At 48.4% G+C, this 19,389-nt stretch overlaps 1 protein-coding gene across 2 annotated transcripts in view; it reads right to left on the bottom strand.

Moving 5' to 3' along the window:
* Positions 1-19,389, bottom strand: part of EIF3A (eukaryotic translation initiation factor 3 subunit A) — a 541,057-nt gene that overhangs the window by 33,556 nt on the left and 488,112 nt on the right. For both annotated transcript variants that reach the window (XM_069239244.1, XM_069239245.1), the window contains exon 20: positions 18,128-18,290. In XM_069239244.1, coding sequence (XP_069095345.1) covers positions 18,128-18,290 — 163 coding nt within the window. The remainder of the gene's footprint in view (positions 1-18,127; positions 18,291-19,389) is intronic.

The following is a 19,389-nucleotide window of genomic DNA, read 5'->3' as shown; positions in this document are numbered from 1 at the left end:
AGACTCGACTGGTGGAGAACCAACACCTCAGGGAGGACCCTCCGGCGACTCAGAGACTGAGTAACCAAAGTTGTACCCCCTGAGCCCCCACAGCGACGCCTGCAGAGGGAATCCCGAGGCTCCCCCTGACCGCGACTGCCTGACTCTAAAATCCCGACGGGAGGAAAACACCCTGCACCCGCAGCCCCCAGCACCTGAAGGATCGGAACTCCAGTGCAGGAGTGACCCCCAGGAGGCACTCTCCCTTGCCCAGGTGGTGGCTACCCCGAGGAGCCCCCCCCTTGCCTGCCTGCACTGCTGAAGAGACCCCTTGGTCTCCCATTGACTCCCATTGGAAACCCGACGCTTGTTTGCACACTGCACCAGGCCGCCCCTGCGCTGAGGGTGTACGTTTTGTGTGGACTTGTGTCCCCCCCGGTGCCCTACAAAACCCCCCTGGTCTGCCCTCCGAAGACGCGGGTACTTACCTGCTGGCAGACCGGAACCGGGGGACCCCCTTCTCTCCATTGAAGCCTATGCGTTTTGGGCACCACTTTGAACTCTGCACCTGACCGGCCCTGAGCTGCTGGTGTGGTGACTTTGGGGTGGCTCTGAACCCCCAACGGTGGGCTACTTTGGACCCCAATCTGAACCCCGTAGGTGGTTTACTTACCTGCAAGAACTAACACTTTTAAAACAGCTAAATGTGTTTTATGTAAAAAGTATATATGCTATTGTAATTATTCAAAGTTCCTAAAGTACTTACCTGCAATACCTTTCAAATGAGATATTACATGTAGAATTTGAACCTGTGGTTCTTAAAATAAACTAAGAAAATATATTTTTCTATACAAAAACCTATTGGCCTGGAATTGTTTCTGAGTGTGTGTTCCTCATTTATTGCCTGTGTGTATGTACAACAAATGCTTAACACTACTCCTTTGATAAGCCTACTGCTTGACCACACTACCACAAAATAGAGCATTAATATTATCTCTTTTTGCCACTATCTTACCTCTAAGGGGAACCCTTGGACTCTGTGCCTGCTATTCCTTACTTTGAAATAGTGCATACAGAGCCAACTTCCTACAGGTATCATGGGCCAAAGTGGGAAGAAACTCTCTAAACCGCTGAGGCATTACCACTCGCCTAGTGGTACCAGGTTTGGGGTCTCTGACCTCAGTGAATAGGAGTCCCTCCTCCCAATAGGTCCTGTGGGAGCCACCGATACCTCCCTTTTCCTCATCAGCAGTTTGCTATCTCAGGCCTTTAGTCCCTGGCACAGATCCTCCTTCGAGGGTCACCCTGGTCCTAAGAGCTCTACCATATAAGACTCAAGCTGCTGAGGCTCATTTCAATCTAGGGCTCGCAAGTCTTCTCCCCGAGGAGAGGGGACCTGATCTGGTATCAGATTGAAAGCGGTCTTCCTAGAGTTTTTGCCTTTCCGCTTGGTAGGCTGTGCCATTATTCCAAACTCCAACGTACTTTTTTCACCCTTTGACCTCCTCTGTTATTGTTTTTAAACAAACCCATTCAGGGATACCCAGCATAGTTGCATGTGTCTCACTTTCGACCTCAGGCTATGGTGAGGACTCCAAATCATTTCCTAGCAGACATTGTACAGGTACTGCAGGAGATACCACCAGTTTCTTCTGGCCAGCAACCCCTCCTCATTCTAAGGATACCATCACCATGGGATGCACCTTAGCCTGATTATCAGTACTGAGGACTGTATAGGTCTCACCAGTCAGCTACAGATCTGAGGAAACCACTTGCTCAGTCATCATAGTGACACTGGCACCAGTGTCTCTCAGTGCTTCAACTCTAATCCCTTTGACATGCTGTTATCTATATTTCCAGGTTACTGGGCCAGAGAGCTAGGGGAGCTACATTTACCTCACCCTCCGACACTAAAGTTGCCTCAGTAAGCTCACTGACATGGTCAGGACGTACCTGGAATCCCATCTGGAGACTTACCACTGCATGTAATGCAGGTGCACTAGAGGCATTCTTTTTGTGGGGACAGGTCTGGTCTCCAGTTTGGTGTGCAAGAGCCATGCAATCATGTCACCAATCTGTTTTGGAATTCCAGATTTTCCCTTTGTACCCACTCTTGGTTTGGGAAGTCTCTAGGCCCACCTTCCTTTTAAAGACTCTACATTTATCCTTGGGGCCATTTCGGCATCTTTCTTGTGGCCCGGTGAATGTTTTTTTTTTTTTTTTTTTTTTTTTTTTTTTTTAATTCTCCCTGAATTTGATGCTGTACCTCCCAAGAGTAAGCCCAAATCCCCAAATCAGGGTATGCTTCAAGAGATCATAGGAACTTGCATCTGCCTCATTCTGGAGTCTATCACTGAACTTTCTTGAGAACAGTTCCCAAAAGAGAGCCCCAGTTATTCTTGTTAACATCTCTGGACACACATGCCCGCTCAAAGGCTGTGAACCACTTGATATCATCATCATCATCATATTTGGGGACAATCCATTTTGGGATTTTAGAGTCAGAATGCCATACTATATCCCTAGGCATTTGTTGCTACCACCATTCTTGGGTGGTAAACCCGCCATTGCTCTTTCCCTTTCTATGGCCAGAATCCTGTCCCTCCGGGGCTATTCTTCAAGCTAGTCCCTGTAAAATAATCTCCTCCTCAGAGTTCTTCTCTGGATCTTGAGGAACCTGATTGTAAAGAAATTCCTCCTTAGCATGGTTAACCCCTAACCTTTTGCCTTTGCTGATGCTAAGTTATGATTTGAAAGTGTGCTGGGACCCTGCTAACCAGGCCCCAGCACCAGTGTTCTTTCCCTAAACTGTACCTTTGTCTCCATAATTGGCACAACCCTGGCACTCAGGTAAGTCCCTTGTAACTGGTACCCCTGGTGTCAAAGGCCATGATGCCAAGGAAGGTCTCTAAAGGGCTGCAGCATGTCTTATCCCACCCTAGGGACCCCTCACTCAGCACATGCACACTGCTTCACAGCTTGTGTGTGCTGGTGGGGAGAAAATGACTAAGTCGACATGGCACTCTCCTCAGAGTGCCATGTCAACCTCACACTGCCTGTGGCATAGGTAAGCCACCCCTCTAGCAGGCCTTACAGCCCTAAGGCAGGGTGCACTATACCATAGGTGAGGGCATAAGTGCATGAGCAATATGCCCCTACAGTGTAAGCCAAACCTTAGATATTGTAAGTGCAGGGTAGCCATAAGAGAATATGGTCTGGGAGTTTGTCAAACACAAACTCCACAGTTCCATAATGGCTACACTGAAAACTGGGAAGTTTGGTATCAAACATCTGAGCACAATAAATGCACACTGATGCCAGTGTGCAATTTATTCTAACATGCACCCAGAGGGCATCTTAGTGATGCCCCCTGAATACCTACCAGACTTCTAGTGTAGACTGACCAGTTTCTGCCAGCCTGCCACACACCAGACATGTTGCTGGCCACATGGGGAGAGTGCCTTTGTCACTCTGTGGCCAGGAACAAAGCCTGTACTTGGTGGAGGTGCTTCTTATCTCCCCCCTGCAGGAACTGTAACACCTGGTGGTGAGCCTCAAAGGCTCACCCCTATTGTTACAGCGCCCCAGGGCATCCCAGCTAGTAGAGATGCCCGCCCCTCCAGCCACTGCCCCCACTTTTGGCGGCAAGGATGGAGGAGATAATGAGAAAAACAAGGAGGAGTCACCAACCAGTCAGGACAGCCCCTAAGGTGTCCTGAGCTGAGATGACCCCTGCCTTGAGAAATCCTCCGGCTTGAGTTTGGAGGATTCCCCCAATAGGATTAGGTATGTGCCCCCCTCCCCACAGGGAGGAGGCACAAGGAGGGTGTAGCCACCCACAAGGACAGTAGCCATTGGCTACTGCCCTCCCAGACACACCCCTAAATTCAGTATTTAGGGGCTCCCCAGATCCCAGGAAATCAGATTCCTGCAACCTGAAGAAACAAGGACTGCTGACCTACAAACCTGCAGAGAAGGAGGAAGACTACAACTGATTTGGCCCCAGCACTGCGAGCCTGTCTCCAACTTCGAAAACCTGCTCCAGCGACACATCCGACAGGGACCAGCGACCCCTGAAGCCTCAGAGGACTGCCCTGGACTAAAGGACCAAGAAACTCTTGTGAACAGTGGCCCTGTTCAAAACCAGCTACTTCTTTGCAACAAAGAAGCAACTTCCAAAGACTGCACGTTTCCCGCTGTAAGTGTGAGACTTCTCACTCTGCACCCGACGGCCCCGGCTCGAGATCCAGAGAACAAACACCACAGGGAGGACTCCCCGGTGACTGCGAGCCCGTGAGTAGCCAGAGACGACCCCCCTGGACCCCCACAGCGACGCCTGCAGAGAGAATCCAGAGGCTCCCCCTGACCGCGACTGCTTGTAACAAGGGACCCTACACCTGGAACCAACACTGCACCCGCAGCCCCCAGGACCTGAAGGAACCGAACTTCGAAGCAGGAGTGACCCCCAGGCGACCCTCTGCCTAGCCCAGGTGGTGGTTGCCCCAAGGAGCCCCCCGTGCCTGCCTGCACCACTAGAGTGACCCCTGGGTCCCTCCATTGTTTCCTACCTAAAACCCGACGCCTGCTTTGCACACTGCACCCAGCCGCACCTGTGCGCTGAGGGTGTTTTGGGTGCCTGCTTGTATGTCCCCCAGTGCTCTACAAAACCCCCCTGGTGTGACCCCCCACCGAGGACACGGGTACTTACCTGCTGGCAGACTGGAACCGGAGCACCCCCTGTTTTCCATAGGCACCTATGTATTTTGGGCACCTCTTTGACGTCTGCACCTGACCGGCCCTGAGCTGCTGGTGTGGTAACTTTGGGGTTGCCTTGAACCCCCAATGGTGGGCTGCCTATGCCCCAGAACTGAGACTTGTAAGTGTTTTACTTACCTCCTAATCTAACCTTTACTTACCTCGCCCAGGAACTGTTGATTTTTGCACTGTGTCCACTATGAAAATAGCTTGTCGCCATTTTTACAAAGACTGTACATGATATTGTTTTCATTCAAAGTTCCTAAAGTATCTAAGTGAAGTACCTTACATTTAAAGTGTTTGATGTAAATCTTGAACCAGTGGTTCTTAAAATAAACTAAGAAAATATATTTTTCAATATAAAAACCTATTGGTCTGGAATTGTCTGTGTGTGTTCCTCATTTATTGCCTGTGTGTGTACAACAAATGCTTAACACTACCCTCTGATAAGCCTACTGCTTGACCACACTACCACAAAATAGAGCATTAAAATGATCTAATTTTGTCACTATCTTACCTCTAATGGGAACCCTTGGACTCTGTGCACACTATTTCTTACTTTGAAATAGTATATACAGATCCAACTTCCTACACTGATACATCCTCACCAGAGGAGGGTGAGCTAGGCACCTTGGTTTTCTTGGGTTGTAGGAAAGTCACTCTTTTTGGCCTGGTTACCCCACTTTTTTCCTGTTCATCTGTGTGCTTAAAGACTGTCTTCACTGGGATCCTGCTAACCAGGACCCCAGTGATTGTGCAATTTGATTGCCCAAGTACCCTTTACACGCCACAATTGGCATACTGGTGTACCCCTGCAAGTACCTAGTATATGGTACTTAGTTACCCAGGGCACTGGCATACCACGCGTTTCTCTCCCTCTCTCTCCCCCCCACCCCCCATGGGTTGCAGCATGTATTATGCCACCCATGGGAGCACATGCAAACTGTGTCTGCAGGCCTGCCATTGCAGCCTATGTGAAAAGGTGCATGCACCTTTTCACTGCTGGTCACTACTCCAGGCCACTAAGTAATCCCTATGGTAGGTATTTAGGCTGGGACGAAGATATCCGACGCCTGGAGAAGCACTGCACTCGCAGCCCCCAGGCCTGTAAGAAACTGACCACCGGTGCAGCAACAACCAGCAGGAGACCCTCATCAGTGCCCAGTTGGTGGCTGGCCCAAGAAGACCCCCCTCCCACTGTGCCCTGCCTGCGTCTGAGTAACCCCCGGGTCCCTCCGTTGAATCCTATTGAACACCCGACACACTGTTAGCCTACTGGATCCGGCCGCCCCTGTGCCGCTGAGGGTGTGTGTTGTGTGCCTACTTGGGGCCCCTCCAGTGCTCTAACAAACTCCCCTTGTCTCCCCCCGACAATATGGGTAGTTACCTGTCTCCATAGGCGCCCAGGTTATTTTGGCTCCTGGTTGACCTCTGCACCTGACCGGTCCGTGTTGCTGGTGTTGGGTGTTTGGGGTTGCCTTGAACCCCCAACGGTGGGCTACCTATGCCCTGGAGACTCAACTTGTAAGTGCTTTATCTACCATGATAACTAAACTGTACTTATTTCCCCCCTGCTGCATGGGCTGCATTATGTATTGTGCCACCCATGAGGGCCCATGCAAGCTGTGTCTGTAGGTCTGCCATTGCAGCCTGCATGAAATGGTGCATGCACCCTTTCACCACAGATATAAGGCTTGCTTTACATCATGGTCACTGCACCCAAGGGCAGGGTGCATGTCCCCCAAGTGTGAGGGAACCCCTGCATGACCAGGGTGCCACTACAGACCCATAGGCTTTATTTCCTGGACTCTAAGTGAAGGGAAGCCATCTTAAGGCATGTAGTGGACACTGGTCAACACATGTGGTCCAAATACATAATGGCTTTCCCAGAGCCTAGTCATGTTTGGTACAAAACATGTTGGAATCAAGCAACTGCACAGATTCCAGTGTTAGCTGCAAATCACCATGTACTCTGGGGGTTCCTTAGAGGATCCCCCAGTTCTGCCTGTGCAGCCTTATGGGGTCTAGCTGCAAGCCTACGCTGCTGCCGACCCCAGACACTGTTCTGCCCTCCTGCTGGCACACATGGCTCAAACCAGAGACAAAACAAAGGATTTCCTGCAAGGGAGAGGCGTGGCTCTTCCTCCCTGTGTATTAGGTGTTTAAGGGCTGAGATGGGTGGCCTCTGAGTGCCACCAGACTACTTTGAAGGGCACATTTGGCACCCTCCTTGCATAATAGTCTGCACCAGTTCAGAAACCCCCGGTTCCCAATCTGGCACAAAACTGCACAAAGGACAGGAGGAGTGACTACCCCCCTCTGTCCAGCTCCTCCCCATGGCAGGTGCTCAGAGCTCTGCCAGGGGCCACTTGATTCAGACATCTTGGAAACAAGATGGGCAGAGGCCCATGGGAGCCTCTGCCTGGTTAGGCCAGATAGATGACGTCCCTGGTACCATCTGGTAGTTTGGTCACTGCAGAGAGTGGCCAACTCCCTTTTAGGATTACTTGAGGGCTTCCCCGTGGGTGGGTCCTCTGATTTGTCAGACAAGACTCAACAAGGAACTCTCTTCTCTGCAAGACATCATCTGCTCCTGGCCTCGAACTGCTGCTGGTCTGCTTTGAAACTGAAACATCTGCTTCTGGTGGAAAGGCTCCCATGCAACATTGTTTCTCCGGATCCTGCAAGAATTCTGCAACATCCAAGGCTGTGTCATCCTCCTCGACCACAAAGACGGTTTGCAACTGGAAGCAAAAAGGAATCTTCTCTTGGAATGGTGTCACTCCCCTGCAATCGTAGGCACCTCAAGACAATGTCAACTGGTTGGTCGGGTCTGCTGTTCCATGGACATCTAAAGGCTCTGCTTCACAGGTGGCGAGTGTGGCTTCCTCTGGGTCCTGCATGTGTTCTGACCAATGTGGGAGACTGTGGGCCCCTGCTTCTGCCTCTGGAACCCCTGTGCACTGTGACTGTTGCACTTGCAAAGGCTTGTTGACTCTTCCTCCAGTTCATCTTCAGGCGCCAAGAAGACCTGGCCTCCAGCACTCTGCAACTCAAAGATCAGCCCCTGTCCTGTGATGTGTGACTTATGTTTTGCTGTGCTACTGAGGCCTCATTGTGACTCCCTGTGGCCATCACTTGTGGGTCACTCGTGGGGCTTCAATGACTTTTGCTGGCCTTCCTGCGTGCTGATAGCCAGCCCTGACTCCCCCTCCAAGGTAGAGTCTCCTGGCCCTTACTGGTCCTCAAAACTCCGCAAATCCATCTTCAGCTCCTGCTTGCTTTTGCCAGTGGTTGTTGGCGACCTTACTGGTCACTGCCCCTCCTGCAATCTGGGACTCTGCAGCTGGATTTCTTCCTCCACTGACTTGCAGGAACTTCATTTCTGGGAGGGGGGAGCACTGCCACTTGCACCACTGGGCATCTAAAACGGTTCTGGACTATGTCCCCTTCCTTTTCAGATCCTCCACGCCCGGAATCCGTCCTTGGGATCCAACAGCCTGGTCCATGGGTCTTGACAGCAGCTGAACAATCTGAGGCATCCACTGACTTCAGAAAGAGTCCCTTCTCTCCTCTGCATCCGGGTCCGGTGGTGTAGGTATTCCTGTCTTCTGGGTATCCTCAGGTGGGAGCACTCTCAAACCTTCCTCTTGTCTGTTGGTTTCCTCAGGGTCCACTGGGAAGAGCCCTGAATCACATGAACTCCAACCACTACTCCCTGTATTAGCCTATGGGAAGACTAGGTGGGTAACTACCTTGGTACCTGGTCACTGGGGACACTTACTCTACTTACCTCTGGTGTTTCTATCTACCACAGTATTACGCATTCCAGGTCATGCTGTGTTCCACCCAAGAAGAGTCCTGAATCACACGAACTCCAACCACTATTCCCTGTATTAGCTAATGGTACGACTGGGTGGGTAACTACCATTGGTACCTGGCCGCCGGGTCATGCTGTGTCCCACCCAAATCTTCCCCAACATACACAGGTGATCCTTGAGGGATATAATCTCCTAGAGAAGGTGAGGCAGGAGAATAAGGAGGTAAGGGAGGTGGAGGAGAAGCAGGTGGAGGAGGAAAAATGGTGGAGGAGGAGGTGGAGAAGGCATGCAAGATGGGCTGGAGGCCTTTTACTTGCTTCTTCTCTTTGGAGGTGACGTGTCCAGGGCTTCTTGAAAAGACAGCTTCCTCTTGAGCAGTAAACTGGAAGCAATAATGCGTCCTGTATCCTCCAGAATATTGAGGCGGCACTGATGAACGTTCATAGTCTCTAGGATAAGCTCCACAGGAGACGGTGTAGCCGAAAAATGACAATCTCCCTGCTCTTAGGTTTTCTGGATTTCAGCACCGAAGCCTTTGGTCGGTGTGGTTTAGTCAGCACCAACATGGAGGCAGTTGGCTCAGAGCCGCAGTTCTGACTGAGATGGAAACTATGTCTCTGGCCGAAGTGCTGGGGGTTGAAGCCAAAGACTATGACCTTGTCTTGTCTGTTTTTAGGGCCGAGCTGGAGGGTGGGGCAGCCAAAACTGATTTTAGGATTTCACCATGGCTTGGTGGCACTGGTGGACTGGCGACCTCTAAAAGGCTTTTTCACAGTCTTGGGGTGGGAGGGTTTAACAAATGAAATCTCCTGGACCTAAAGGGATTGGTAAGTATGGATTAGTTACTTACCTGTAAATCCTAGTTCTCTTCCAGGGGTATCCTCATCAAAGTCATAAACATTGAATATTCCCGCCCTTGTGCGGGGACCCCGGAGCATATATATATAAAATACATACATATTATCATGTGTAAAACAGCAATGCAGGCTATAATCATAAATAGGCTAAAATGCTTTATTTCTATGCAAGTTTTTTTTTTTTTTTTTTATATTATAAAATCACAATAGATCATAAATATCTACCTAAGCCCCAAAAACTGGACTTAGGGAAGTAAACAGCAGTAAATATCAGAGAAAAATAGAAAAAAACCACATTGAAAAACAATGAAGCATTCTTAGTCAATAGGCTGCATGCAGATTAACACAGGAGAACCATAAAAACTTTGGCACCGTGCCTTTAAGACCCTGAGCACCTCCAGTATCCCACCATGCCTCAGGGGTGAAGGGAAGGTGACAGTTGGTTCACAGTTAGGTCAGTACTTTTTTACGGTGACAATCTGTGTAACTGATCAGAAAGATAATCTGTCCTGCACTTCTAGGAGACTTAAGTCCGGGGAGGAGGGTGGGTTGTTTATGACTTTGATGAGGATACCCCTGGAAGAGAACTAGGATTTACAGGTAAGTAACTAATCCTTCTCTTCCAGGGGATCCTCATCAATAGTCATAAACATTGAATAGATTAGCAAGCCCATCCCTAAACTCTGCGGACTGTCCGAAAGAAGTGCAGGAAAGAATACATATTCATGCAAATAGATTTCTAAGAGAGGCCTGCCCCACCTGGGCATCCGCTCTTGCATCCGAGTCTAAACAGTAATGCTTAGTAAAGGTATGCACAGACTTCCATGTAGCAGCCTTACAAATCTCGGAAATTGGTACATTGTTAAGGAGGGCAGCAGTAGCCGCTTTTCCCCTTGTGGAATGCGCTTTTGGCCTAGCCAGTAATTGCTTATTAGCCAGTTGGTAAGTGTTAACAATACAAGACACAATCCATCTTGATATCGTTCGTTTAGACGCTGCCTCTCCTGTTCTTAAATGACCATAATTCAGAAACAAATGGTTAGAATGTCTAATCGGTTTTGTTTTGTCCAAATAGAATTTCAGCACTCTTTTTAAGTCTAAAGAATGCAATGCTTTCTCAGCCGGAGTCTCCGGATTGGGAAAGAAAGTCGGTAAAGATATAGTCTGATTGATATGGAATTCTGACACCACCTTCGGAAGGAAAGATGGGTGAGTTCGCAGAACCACTCTATTATCGTGAAAAACCGTGTACGGTTCTCTGCAAGACAGAGCCTGAATTTCGCTGACCCTCCTCGCTGAAGTAATGGCCACCAAAAAAGCCGTCTTCCACGTAAGGTGCTGTAAAGAGGCCTTGTGGATAGGTTCAAAAGGAGGGCCCATAAGTTTTGACAGGACTACATTCAGTTCCCATGGAGGAGAAGGTCTCCGAATGGGAGGAAAAACCTTTTTCAAGCCTTCTAAAAAATCCTTGACTACAGGTATCGTAAAGAAGGATTCCTGAGAAGGCGACTTACGATACGCTGTAATTGCAGACAAATGAACCTTAATAGAAGATACCTGCAGACCAGACTTCGCCAGATGAAGTAAATAGGATAGTATGACGTCCTCCTGAGCTCGTATGGGATTTATACCTTGTTGAGAGCACCAGATGTAAAATCTCTTCCACTTAAAAGCGTAAGAACGCCGCGTGGAAGGTCGTTTTGACTCTTTCAAGATGCTCATGCACTCCTGTGAGAGCCCTAGGTGCCCATACTGTAGGAATTCAGGAGCCATGCTGTCAAGCTCAGAGAGGGAAGGTTGGGATGTAGGATTCTGCCTTCCATTCTGCTCAGGAGATCCGGTCTGCACGGCAACCTCCTGTGAGGTCTTTCCGATAAGTTGAGTAGGTCCGTGTACCAGAATTGGCGGGGCCATTGTGGCGCTATCAGAATCATTCTGGTTCTGGAGTTGTAAAATTTGTTGATTACTGCCGGTATGAGGGGAATCGGTGGAAAGGCGTAGAGAAATGTCCCTGACCAGTTGATCAACAGGGCATTCCCTTGAGATCCCGGACGGCAGAACCTGGATGCGAAGTCTGGGCATTTCTTGTTTGTTTCGTCTGCAAAGAGATCCAACTGAGGTCGACCCCATTGACCGAAGATGTCCTCGACGACTTCGTCGTGTAGCACCCAGTCGTGCGCGTCTTCCAGATGTCTGCTCAGGAAATCTGCCTCTACGTTTTGCTGACCTGGCAGGTGTACCGCTGTGATAGACATTCCCCTGGCCAGGAGCCAATGCCATATCGTTTGGGATTCTCGAGACAGAGGTAGTGATCTTGTTCCCCCCTGTTTGTTCAGGTAATACATTGTGGTTGTATTGTCTGTCTGAATTAGGATAGATTTCCCCTGAACCAATGGAGAGAAAGATTTGAGAGCCAGATGGACTGCTCTGAGTTCCAGTAGATTTATGTGATAGTTCTTTTCCTTGTCGGACCACAGACCCTGAGCTTGGAAGGAACCCAGATGAGCACCCCAACCCTGAAGAGACGCATCCGTTACCAGAGTGTCGACTGGAATTGTCTGGTGAAACGGAGAACCTATCGACAGGTGAGGTCTGTGCATCCACCATTGTAGTGATTGAAAAGCCACTGCTGGTAGTCGAACTCTGTCCTTCCAGTGACCAGTCTTTTGGCTCCAATTGTTCTCTAATGCCTCCTGAAGGGGCCTCATGCGTAGCCTGGCATTCGGGACAATGAAGATGCATGAAGCCATGGAGCCCAGAAGCGATGTCACCTGACGAGCTGTAGGTGCATCGGCTGTTAATAGATGTTGACACTTCCTGTGGATTGATAAAAGTCGTTCCTCCGAAGGATACACTCTTTGGAGCTCTGTGTTTAGTATCGCTCCCAGGTAGTGGAGGTTTTGTGTTGGAATCAAGGTTGACTTGTCGTGGTTGATTTGAAGACCTAGAGACTCGAAAGTTCTTAGAACGATATCTCGATGTTTTCTCGCCTGATCCGGAGATGAGGCCTTCACTAGCCAGTCGTCCAGGTAGGGATAGACGAATATTTTTTGTCTTCGAAGGTGTGCCGCTACCACTGCTACACATTTTGAAAAGACTCGGGGTGCAGACTTCAGGCCGAATGGAAGGACTCTGAATTGGTAGTGCTGTGACGCTATCTGGAAACGTAAAAATTTCCGATGTTTGGTTGCTATTGGGATGTGAAAATATGCATCCTGTAGGTCGATGGAGCACATCCAGTCTCCCTGATGCAGTTGCGGGACAATCTGGTGAAGGGCTAGCATCCTGAACTTTTGTTTTCTTATGTACTTGTTCAGGAGCCGTAAGTCCAGAATTGGTCTGAAGAGGCCCTGTTGACCTTTTTTCGCCACCAGAAAGTAACGGGAGTACACCCCTTTTCCTTTTTGTGCCGGAGGAACCTTTTCTACAGCTTTCTTTTGTAGGAGTGCGAGAACTTCCTTGCGTAGCAGGCTGAGATGAGAAGGAAAACACCTTGCTGGCGGCAAGTGTGGAGGAGGTTTTTTGAAAAGGAGAGAATAGCCATGTTCGACAATATTGAGCACCCATCTGTCTTTTGTGATTGAGTGCCACTCGCGAAGATGATGCGTAACACTTCCCCCCACCGGAGTGGTGCACAGTGCTGAGGGAAGCAATGCCTCATTGCTTTGATGGTGTCTTTGCTGTAGACTGTTGAGGTCTACTTGACCCTCTGTCTCTTGTGGGTCTACGTGCCTGAAACAGGGGACGTCCCTGTCGTTGTTGTGGCCTTTGAGACCAGTGAGGGGTTTGAACCCTCTGCTGGAATGGTCGTCTGTCATACGGCCTGTACCTCCGCCTGAAGTCTTTTTTACGTTCCAGGCCCACTGCCCTCATCGTGTCGACCTCCGTTTTCATTCGGGCCATCTCTTCATCCGCGTGGGTACCGAACAATGAACTCCCGCTGAATGGGAGGTTCAAAATGCGCTGCTGTGCTTCCTGTTTCAGACCCGTGAGCCGTAGCCAGGAAGACCTCCTAGCGCAGATTCCGTGCGCATACCCATGCGCAGCCAAATCCGCCCCGTCCGCCGCCGCGCTGATGACCTGGTTAGATACTAGGCCCCCTTCCTGCAAGATTTCCTGGAAGTCCTGTCTATCTTCCCTGGGCAACTTTTCTGTAAATCTGTGGAGTGAGTCCCACAGAGAGCGGTCATATCTGCCCAGAAGTGCTGAGGCGCTGGAGACCTTCATAGCAGATGCCGCCGTACCGCACATCTTTCTCCCCAGAGAGTCTAGGTGTCTGCTCTCCTTATCCGGGGGGACTGTGGAAGATGATGCCACAGAGTGTGTTTTTCTGGCTGCGGCTAAGATCAGAGTCCGGTGGCGGATCCTTCCGCAGGAATAAAGGATCTTGTTCCGGAGCTTTGTATTTCTTTTGAATCCTAGCCGGGGCAGACTTGAGAGTGGCTGGAGACAGAAAAGTGTCCATAGTCGGTTGCAGCAAACCCGGTACTAGTGGCAGCAGTTTTCTCGAGACTGATCTGTGTTGTAGGGTCTCAAAGATAACTGAGGATGAGGTGGCCGGCTCCGGTACCTCAATATTTAGCTTCTGCGCTCCCCTTAGAAGAACCTCATTAAAAGTGGTGATATCATCCACCGGGGAAATCCTAGCAGGTGGAGAATCTGTGAGTGTGGGGGAGTAGCGCCCAACAGACGATCCTGAAGAAGACCAAGAAGGTTATCTTCTACGTGGTGTTCGTGACCTGGTTCTCCTTCGGGAACGGGACCTGCTCCGAGAGGCTGTAGCAGAGTGTGCAGGTCTTGTGGTCGGCTGACGAGAAGCAGAACGAGCCCGTCCTGCTCTAGCTGTAGGCGATGGCGTTCTCGGTAATGAGGCAGTAGGAGAATACATCCTAGAGTATTGTGAATCCGGGGATGCTGTGATGGGAGAAACATGCCCCGATGCTCTGGAATGGGATGATGCACTCCTTATAGAGACCACCGGTGAGGGAGCTTTGTCCGCTGGCTCTACTGCCTGTGACACAGCTGAAGGTTGTGTCGACGTCGATTGCATCCTCGACGTCGAAGGTTGCGATGGCTGATCTGTTCTCGACGTCGAAGGTCTTGACGTCGGAGGTCTTGCCGTCGAGTGTCTTGACGCCGATCGCCTATCGCGGGACCTGGACCTACTCGCCGTCGTGTGTCTCGACGTTGAGTGGCGAGTGGTCGACGGCGGATGTTCATGCCGTCGAGGTGTTTTTGGTGTCGTGTCCATCGACGCCAAGGGGTGAGACGTTCTCAACGGCGAACGGGAGCGCCGGAGATGACTCGACGCCGAACGGCGGCCTGCCGTCGACGGAGATGTACCCCTGTGTCCATGCTTCGACGTTTTGTCCCTCGACGTCGGTCTGGTCGCCGGCGATCTATGCCGGTGAGACGGTGGTGCCGATGACGTCGATGGAGAACAAACAGGTACAATCCTACCTGTCGACGTCGATCGGGCCATTCCTTCTGCTGTAGGTCTGGGAAGTGAAGAGGATGTTGACTTTTTCCTCTCCTGAAGCCCATGTAGCCTGATCTTCTCTCTGTCTTTGAGAGTCCTCCTTGACATGTTCTTACAATACTTGCAGGTGTCAGGACAGTGACTCTGTGGCAGGCAGACAATACACAGAGAGTGTGGGTCTGACTGGGCTTTCTTCTTCCCACAAGAAGGACATTTTACAAAAAGAGATGGCATTTTCTGTCAAAAAAGACTTCCAAACTCAGACAAAAGATGTTATCTGTCGAGTAAATAGGAAAAACACTATTTTTAAGGATTTTTCTGAAGAAAAACTCAGAAAAACTGAGAGCTCAATGCTCCAGGATCCTCTCAGAAGAAGCCGGAAAAAAGAACTGACCTAACTGTGAACCAACTGTCACCTTCCCTTCACCCCTGAGGCATGGTGGGATACTGGAGGTGCTCAGGGTCTTAAAGGCACGGTGCCAAAGTTTTTATGGTTCTCCTGTGTTAACCTGCATGCAGCCTATTGGCTAAGAATGCTTCATTGTTTTTCAATGTGGTTTTTTTCTATTTTTCTCTGATATTTACTGCTGTTTACTTCCCTAAGTCCAGTTTTTGGGGCTTAGGTAGATATTTATGATCTATTGTGATTTTATAATATAAAAAAAAAAAAAAAAAAAAAACTTGCATAGAAATAAAGCATTTTAGCCTATTTATGATTATAGCCTGCATTGCTGTTTTACACATGATAATATGTATGTATTTTATATATATATATGCTCCGGGGTTCCCGCACAAGGGCGGGAATATTCAATGTTTATGACTATTGATGAGGATCCCCTGGAAGAGAATGTATGGTGAGGTTGCACACCACCACCCTATAATAATTTTCTCACAACTGTGAACTCCACTGTGTGGTTACACCTTAGTTATTTCGTACCATGACACTGCTGGGCCTGGACCAGCGTCCGTTTGCGGCCAGACATTGGTTTCAACACCCAGGTCATCAATCTGTGCCAGTGAAGCCAGCAATGTCTTTTTTTGCAAACAGTTGTAGCCTGTGGGGCCAGTGTGTCATCTTTTAAAAGCGTCAGTAGGGGCAAGGTAACATGACATAACCTGACTGGAGGCCGCTGTGGCTCTATGGTGCCTAAAGGGAGCCTGAAACATAGCAAAATTTGCAACATATCCTCCTTGTAAGACACGATTTGCTGCAGATAACACAACGGCCTGTGTGTCACAACCAGCTGAGATAGTGATTTCAAGGCCAGTCATCTCAAAGTAGTGGGACTCCGATCTTGATGGCTCTACGGCTTTTCTTTGGAAGGAGAAGTACAGGAGTAAGGAGTCCAACTCCACTTTCTTGTGCATGCATTTGGACTTTGACATTCCGAAGATTTTGAGTGGCAAGCAGCTTTTGTTTACGTTTGGTGAAGTACAGCTTTGCTTCCTGCTCTTCTAGATTGCCTTTGGGAGCAGGAAAGGATCCCAAGCATCGAAGACTCTTCACTGTGGTCTGTTCCTGACAATCCGCTTAGAGCAGTCTCAGTACATCTTAAAATCTGTAGTTCTTGAGGAGGAATGTTTAGCACAATGTTTCAATTAAAAAAATGAAGCTAGGCAAAAATGTGAGCTCCAGATCCACTTTGGATGCTGTGAAAACAGAAAAATAATGATCAGCATGGAATGGTGTGCATCACATGCAGCAATGCTCAATCATTTGCAGGGTGGTACAGAACAGTGCAGAGCAACACAACACCACTGCTGAAAATTCTCCAGATCCAGTCTGGCTCCTGGGTGAAATTCGTAAAGTGATGAATCTGCAGATAGAGGTATTATTCAGAAAATGTACAGTTATTTTAAAGTCGAGGAGTGGCGGTCTTTGGTAAGATGCAGGAGTGAGAAACTTAAATTAGAAGATACCAACAAACCTTGGCACTGATCATGTTTTTCCATAATGAGACTGAGGTATGAGGAGCAGGAGCCTCCAACAGAATGTTAGGTTTAGCTGCAGCTGTTGCAATGATATATTTAAAAGTGGAAATGTCATTCACTGGTAAGGTACATGACAATGAACAATTGATGGATATGAACTATATATGGAAGAAGTGTGACTCACAGTGAGATGATCTAGTTGGAGAACTTAAAACATTTCAGACCTGTGCTTCAGCAGTGATCGGTTATTCATCGAAAGTCATTTTGTAACAGGAGCCGCAGTTCAGGAGATCGAAGGAGAAAGAGGAACATAGAAATTCATTCTACAATCTGAACTTTCGGTGTTGAAAAAAGAAGAGTAAGCTGGGATGGTCTCCACAGTGTCTGAACTGGATTTTCTGCTGGAATCCTGAAGGTCAGCGAGGGAAAGTGGCAGACATGGAGTCACATGTATGTAATGTCACCCTTTATTTAAGTGTACCAGTGCCTGCAACAGAAGTGCATGGACCTTGATAGTCATAATGTAGATCTGTGAAGCACTGAATGATGTTTTGAATGGGTTGGACATGTTGCAAGATGACAGTGCTTAGATACTGGTGATGGTTCCAGTGTCATGCAGGGATGATGCTTTGGCATCGCAGGGATCCTGCTCCAGACGGCAAGTGAGCACTCTACCTTTAGTAATTGAAGACATCCTTCACATTAAAGGGTATCAATGGGGCCAGCAGTGATGGAAAGGATGTTATTTTTTTCTCTTTACTCTCACGGAGTTTCTCTTCCTGACTCTCCCAGGTGGGTTAGGTCCGAAGTGCCCTTTTTTTGGCCTAATGAAGGGCGCTTCGCAAATATTGACGGCATTCAATCTAGAAAAAAATGCCAAACCTGAGGAAGTGTGAAAATGGTTTCTTGGGAAACAAATGTCAAATGAAGATGTTAAAAAGATTATCCTGACAAAAATTCTGGAATCATCAGTGCAAAACATCCACAATGTACCGAGTTCCCACTCTCACAAGCAGTAAAAAAATATAAAAATAAACTGACAGACGTAAATGCAGGTTAAGGCAACACAGACTCTTTAGTCTTTGGGTTAACAGTGGACCCCTAATTACATCTGAAGTCACCTCCATCTAATTTGTAACGTCACTTTCTATTTCTACCTAGCATAATGAAAGCATAAGAAAGAATAACATTTTGTTATGCATTAGCACTTTTGCATCTATTACTCTGACCAGCAGCAAAACCTTTAGTATGCGTAAGTACCACAACTAACCAACTGAAGCACATGTGAAAAAAGATAAGCTAACCTAGGTGGAGGTTGCTTGTTTGGTGGAGTGTCCTCGCCATCCCTTTCCTCGCGCTCCTCAGTCATTTCTTTTCGGGTCTCTGGAGCTTTGTCTTCAGTAGGTTTGGATCCAAGGGGAGGACCCCAACTGTCTTCACGGGCCTTTTCACGCTCTCTCCACCCACCTTTTTGGGGAAAGCAAAATGCATTAGAACACTTATCACAGACCTGTTAAGTTGAAACCTCAAGCAGACTCTTCAGGGATGGAACAGTTTAGAAAACCTGGGTGTTTATTACAGGCACTGAAAAATATGTGAAAACAGCAAAACAGCCAATTGAATTCCTCAGTAAACGTTTCTAAAGCTGCACCAGGACAGGTACCACACGAGTAGCAACACACAGTTTTGCTCAAGCAGTGCATGAACATCATCAGAACTGGCCACATTAGAAAGCCAAACCTTCAAATTCAATAAAACAAAATACAAAAGAAACAGCTTATTATGAGAGTGTTAACATTTGATGCTTATCCTTAAGACAGACACCATATTAGAAATGTCATATGCAACAAACAAAACCAACAACAAAAAGGACATTTAAGCTATTGCCCGCCCCCATAGGAGACTGGTTCATTTTATGGTGTACACCATGGTGTGGCTCCCTATACAGGGTTCAGGCAACCCTTAGTTATAGTGTTTAGGTGTCTAGACACCAATAGCTCTCTAGGGGTAGCTGTGATGAGCAGCTAAAGCTTATCTAGGAGGAGTGTAAAGCACTTGCAATACCACAATAGTCAGTCAGTCAGTAACTGTTCACAAGAAAGAATCACACCAGGTGTTGCAAAAGGAAAATGTTACTTACCCAGTAGACATCTGTTCGTGGCATGCGGTGCTGTAGATTCATATGTTTTGCACAAGTCCACCTTCTAATGTTGTGTCCCGAGTGTTACAAGATGTTTTTCTTTGAAGAATCTGAGCCACAAGATCGAGTTACTTCTCCTTAGTGATACTGCACACATAGGCATCGAGTCCTTTGTTCAAATGTTTTCCCGCAGGCAGGTGAGAAGTGTATAGAGAGTAATAGGTAAAGAGATGTCCGTGCAATGTGGAAAATGTCACTTACCCAGTGTACATCTGTTTGTGCTGCAGATTCACATGCTGTGCACTGTTCCTGCCATCTAGTGTTGGGCTCGGAGTGTTACAAGTTGTTTTTCTTCGAATAAGTCTTTTCGAGTCACAGGACCGAGTGACTCCAACGGCCACAGGCTTCCGGGGAGGATGCATATAA

The sequence above is a fragment of the Pleurodeles waltl genome, chromosome 6 (assembly GCF_031143425.1).
Source record: "Pleurodeles waltl isolate 20211129_DDA chromosome 6, aPleWal1.hap1.20221129, whole genome shotgun sequence".
Lineage (NCBI taxonomy): Eukaryota > Metazoa > Chordata > Amphibia > Caudata > Salamandridae > Pleurodeles > Pleurodeles waltl.
The sequence above is the reverse complement of the archived record's forward strand: the minus strand, read 5'-3'. Positions and strand labels throughout refer to the sequence as shown.